The sequence below is a fragment of the Arachis ipaensis genome, chromosome B03 (assembly GCF_000816755.2).
Source record: "Arachis ipaensis cultivar K30076 chromosome B03, Araip1.1, whole genome shotgun sequence".
Lineage (NCBI taxonomy): Eukaryota > Viridiplantae > Streptophyta > Magnoliopsida > Fabales > Fabaceae > Arachis > Arachis ipaensis.
Genome location: NC_029787.2, coordinates 130,768,470 through 130,773,498, shown reverse-complemented (window position 1 = coordinate 130,773,498; position 5,029 = coordinate 130,768,470). Strand labels below are relative to the sequence as shown.

The 5,029-nt window shown below is 35.7% G+C and overlaps 1 protein-coding gene across 2 annotated transcripts; it reads right to left on the bottom strand.

Annotated features, from left to right (window-relative positions):
* Window positions 507-4,493, bottom strand: LOC107631586. Of its 2 annotated transcripts, none has more exons than XM_021119900.1 (5): window positions 3,629-4,493; window positions 2,540-3,204; window positions 2,357-2,450; window positions 1,078-1,760; window positions 507-962 (listed from the first exon to the last, which is right to left on the bottom strand). In XM_021119900.1, exons 1-5 carry the CDS (start codon window positions 3,714-3,716, stop codon window positions 891-893), a joined length of 1,602 nt encoding a protein of 533 aa, XP_020975559.1. In that variant the 5' UTR covers window positions 3,717-4,493; the 3' UTR covers window positions 507-890. The 2 variants fall into 2 exon arrangements, with proteins under 2 accessions (XP_020975559.1, XP_016190561.1); XM_016335075.2 differs by having other exon boundaries at window positions 1,078-1,763; window positions 2,360-2,450.

Sequence of the window (5,029 nt, the reverse complement as noted above, 5' to 3'; positions counted from 1 at the left end):
GAAATTCTATATTAAAAATCCATAAAAATGCTACAGATCTTTCAAATTTGATATGTCTAGTTAATGGACCGTTTCTTTTCATAATCAAATAGAAAACCCTCAACATTCAAATCCTATTATGGCAAGCAAAACTTTTGGTCTAATGGGTCCATGTATGCCTTGTAACTAATACACCCGTAGTAGATAAAATCCTTAAGTATTGTGTGTGTGAATGTGGTGTGGGTGAATTTGTAATGTCTAAAATTAAGGAAACCTAATTAACTTAATTGGACTCAAGAGAAAGCCATCCAAATTTTGGTTCAGGATAATCTCACTTGTGATAAAAAGAAAAATAGCAAACATGATTCCTTAATCTAATGTATCAAATTCATTCATTCATAACTGGGCCTATTTTTAGGAAGAAAAGAAAAGGGAGATCTTGTACACTCATACTGAGTTCCAAATTTGAATAATTATTGGGACTTTATGAACCAATATGTAAGTAGAATCCAATTGAGTGAGTAATGTAATAACTAATAAGCATCCACTCTTTAGTGTTGAAAAATATTGGTATTATGTATACTATGTTTCTGCATTGCTTTCCTTGATACTGTATACTACACTTCTTGCTACATGCAGACTTTTGCGATTGTTTCACTGGTTATTAACAAAGGATCAGTGCTGCCTTGTAATTTGTGTTTGTATGTATTAATGTATGTAACCTATTCTTTATCTTTCATATAATACTCCAAAACCAACTCTATCAACCCACCTACTAAGGAAACAGAGTAAGTGAACTTCAATTGTCCCCCTGTCACTTTCATATTCCAAATCCTGGAATCATGCTCTAAATACTAAATGTATGTTTCATACTCAGCAAGATGATCTACAACCTTATGGAGCACCACCACTCAAGTGCCAATGGAATCCGGCTTTGACCCGCTCCTCAGAGAAATATTTGATGACGGTTGCAATTTCAAATACTGCAAGAGGAAACAATTTAATGGAGTGGTCATATGGATCAATTATCCAAAATATATATCAACTTCAAACAAAATAAAGCTAGAGCAAAATCAGCAGTTCCAAATGGATATTAACCTTCTCATAGAAGTCTTGTATCTCATCCTCAGTGAGGCCTTCATCCTCTCCAGCACTTTCCTCCCACCCTAGTGATCGTAAGAATGCAATCTCTTCATCTGGATGGAGAACTGGGTTGGTGCTATGCTGCTGTTCTCCATTGCTTGAAAATTTCAATGGTTTACTGGCAGCAGCAGCAGCAGCAGCAGCATTTTCAGTAATTACAGAGCTGCTCTCAGCCAAAGAGTTCACAGAAGAAGTGGCAGTGCTTTTGCCAACTTCAGACTTCTCCAAGGCACATGAAATTCCATTAGGGCAAACATCGGAACAAGAGTTTTTTGAGGAACTCTTCTTTGACAGATTCTTAAAGAAATCACTCCTGCTCTGGGTCTGAAAAGTTGGCCTCTTCTCTATTGTCATCCACGCAGAAGGGATTGAACTATCACCAGAACTGTTATAGGGATAAGAGATAGAAGTCGAAGCAGTTGCTCCAGTTGGGCAGATTACTCTACTGGAACTCAAGTTGTCCTTTGCAACCGAAGAGAAACCATTCAACTCTTGTGAAGTGCTGACATTACGGGAATTACTGGAAACAGTCTTCTGCACATCAGAGTTTCCAAAAGCACTCTGTGAAGAATGACTGGGCAAACGTGAATATGAGAAGGGATACTGCTGCTGCCCTGTCTTGACCTTAGAACTGCTAGTTATTATAGCTAATTTTTTACCATGAAACTACTTATCCCAATAGCTTAAGCTAATAGGCAGAGGACACAAATGTTTCTATCTTATATGTTGAGCCTTGAATCATGCATTAGGGATTCAGCTAGTTTGAACTTTTGGTCATGTGCAGCACAGAGAAACAAAAATAAAATTCAAGAAAATTTGAAGGGATTGGATTAAGCACCCTAATTGAAGCACATGGTACTAAATGAACAAACTATTGGCAGGCCTACTTAGAAAAAAGGATAGTTTTTTTTATAAAAAATAATTATAAACAGTTTTTTAATTAGAATATTGATAACTTCGTATTATGGAAAACAAGTATATAGCAAAAGTCAATTCACGAGCAAAAATAAAATCAATCAAAAGTGAAAATTAGGTAAAATTAAAAAGAAATTTAGAGGAGAATACAATTTAAATGTGAGATGTTACTAATTTAGTGGATTATCATGAATTATGATGATTGATGCGTGAAATTATCCCGAGCATATAAAACAGTTAAGGTTTAGAAATAAGGAATTAATATAACTAAAGAGGGAAAATTTTTCATAACATCACATTGAGAAAGAAAGAACCACCCTTACCAAGGACCTTGGCGACAAGGGCATCATGGGTATTAATAGCCTAGATTGTTTAAGGGCCAACTCTTCAGGCTTTTGCATACCAATAGACAACTGTATTGCAAAACATACCACATGAGCACAGAAAACATTTAACAAAACACACGGCATACATCAGAAACACAGTACACAGTCAAACTCACTTGTGGAAGTGTCTCAGAATGAGATGGACCCTGAGCCAATGTCTCAGCCATGCTGAGGCTCATTGTGCCTGGAGCAATTGAAGTTGTTTTTGCAAGATCAGTGTGCTGACGCATCATTAAAGCCATGCTACTGCTTCCAACAGTCATTCGAACCTCATCTGATGTCGAGCTAAGGTCATTGCTGATAATCTCTGAAGAAGTGCTGGTTGGTGGAGTGCAATTACTTGAGCTAGAAGATAACACTCTTCCATCAGAACTACTGTGTTTGTCTTCTGCTCCAAGTAAAGGAAACTCCTCTTCAAACACAGATTTATCCTTTATGCCAATAACACCAGTAACCATATCATTACTCTCTGCATGGTTTCCTTGTGGATTGCTTCTGTCACCTGAAGTTCTACGGGAGCGAGTCTCTCTCCATTTCCCAGACCCAGAGTTCATAGACTGTGATCGTAACAACAAATCCTTCTCAAACCTATTGGACAATATACTATCCACACTGTCAGAATGGTTACGGTTATACTTGCGACGAAACAGCTTGTCCTTGTCAAAGACGTCATCAAAATCTTTCTCCCATTCTCTATCAGGCCAGCCTCTTACAGAACTATAGGACCTTGTGATGCCAGAACCTTTTCTAGTCCCTTCATAGCCATCATAGGTAATATGATCTGTAAAAAGGAGGATAGTTGACGTTATCAGAGATATTCATATTGCATAGTTGTTTATTCACATCACAGTATATATTGCACAACATTTTTTTTTTGTTCCCAGGCCTTGCATTCAGTGAATAAAAACATCATTTATGATAAATCGATGCACAGCATTCGCTTTGTGGGTAAATAGCATCACACTTTGAAATGGCATTAGATGGTATGTATTGTAGAAAAAGAAATAAATGTGCCAGAGACCAAAACTAATACTGAACAAAATGAGAGTGCAGTAAAGTTCCTTCCTAACCCTCAACAACTAACATGGTCCTGGAGAATGGACCTAATAGTCAATTAGACTTAAAGCTACTTAGCTACTTCTTATCCCATGCTATTTCTTTTCCTTTTAATCAAACTAACAAAAAAGATGGACTCGCAAAATTACCAGAGCTTGGAGGTGATGTGAGTTGGCTACCAGCCACCCTACTTCTTTTCAACCATTGTGGCACTAGTGAATGCTCATTTCCTTCCATTCCTCATATCAAATACATTAATCCAATCCTTATGTAGGAATAGAATTAATCGTAAATGAAGGATCCACTACCGCATTAATTTCAATGTATGTTAGAACCATTGCTCAAAAACTACCCTAATTGTCCAAGTATTCACAAAAATGAAAGTCTTCTCATACAGATTCTGAAATTCCCAATTTTTAGGTCACAAACTGAAGCTCAGCAAAATGAAAGCAAAACCTATTAACTCTGAAAACTGAAGTGCTTGGCACATGAAGCAATTGCTTTTATCAAAAAGGCAAACAAAAAAAGTTTATAAGGGCTAATGGAAATTTCTGGATTCAGATATAGATAATGCATATATACCAGGACAATAATCACTTAATCAGAAATCCAGTGTCTGGTTTTATTGGTCAGAAAAACTGAACCTATTCATTTAAACATGCAAACAAGCAATCGAGATGAAAGAAACCGTCTTAGAATGCGAAGCACAGCAAAAGGAGCAGCAAAGAGTCAAAGACTAGTCAACCATTCACAACTAGGAAGCACAAAGAAAACCAAGCACCAGCGAGTTCCTCAATTTGAGAAATTAGAGCAAAGAAGAAACAGGGGGTACATTTAAAAGAGCTTAATTTCACATGGTACAGTGTAAAAGGGATTTCTGTGCCTCCTAGTTTTCAGTTTTCAAACACAGAAAGCGATGAAAACAAAAAGAAGAAGAACGATTGCGTCGAAGAGGAGAAGTTGTTTGGTTGTGGGCCAACTTTGAACTTGAAAACGTTCTTCGCTTGCGGTTCAAGTATTTGCTTGCCTTGGTTAATTTAGGCCATTAAGAAATAATAATAATAATTGACTAAATCATATTAGTGTCAAATCAGAAGTTTCGAGTGACTAACATATTGTTTGGATTGTGGAAATTTGAAGGGGAAAAAAATGGGAGCAGAGAAAATAGGTGGAAAAGTAAGTTTTTTGTTGTTTGAATGAGAAGAGAAAATAAAAAGGAAAGAAAAAATTAATGTGGGATCTATTAAATTATTTTTTTTTCACAAATGAGATGAAAATGAAAAAAAATGTGGCAAATATGAATAAAATTATATATTTACTCTTTTTTTTTCTATTTTCTTTCTATTTATTTTCTCTTCATCCAAACAACATGCAAATAATTCTAATTTTTCATTTTCTTTCCTATTCCCAAACAAAGGCTAAGGAAATAATAATACCACAAGTTTAATCAGAATAAAAACCATTTTAATCTTGTAGGAAGTGAATTAAATTGTTAAAAACGTTGACAAAAATAAAATATCAACGACAAATAAATTTCAATGGCCAAAAAA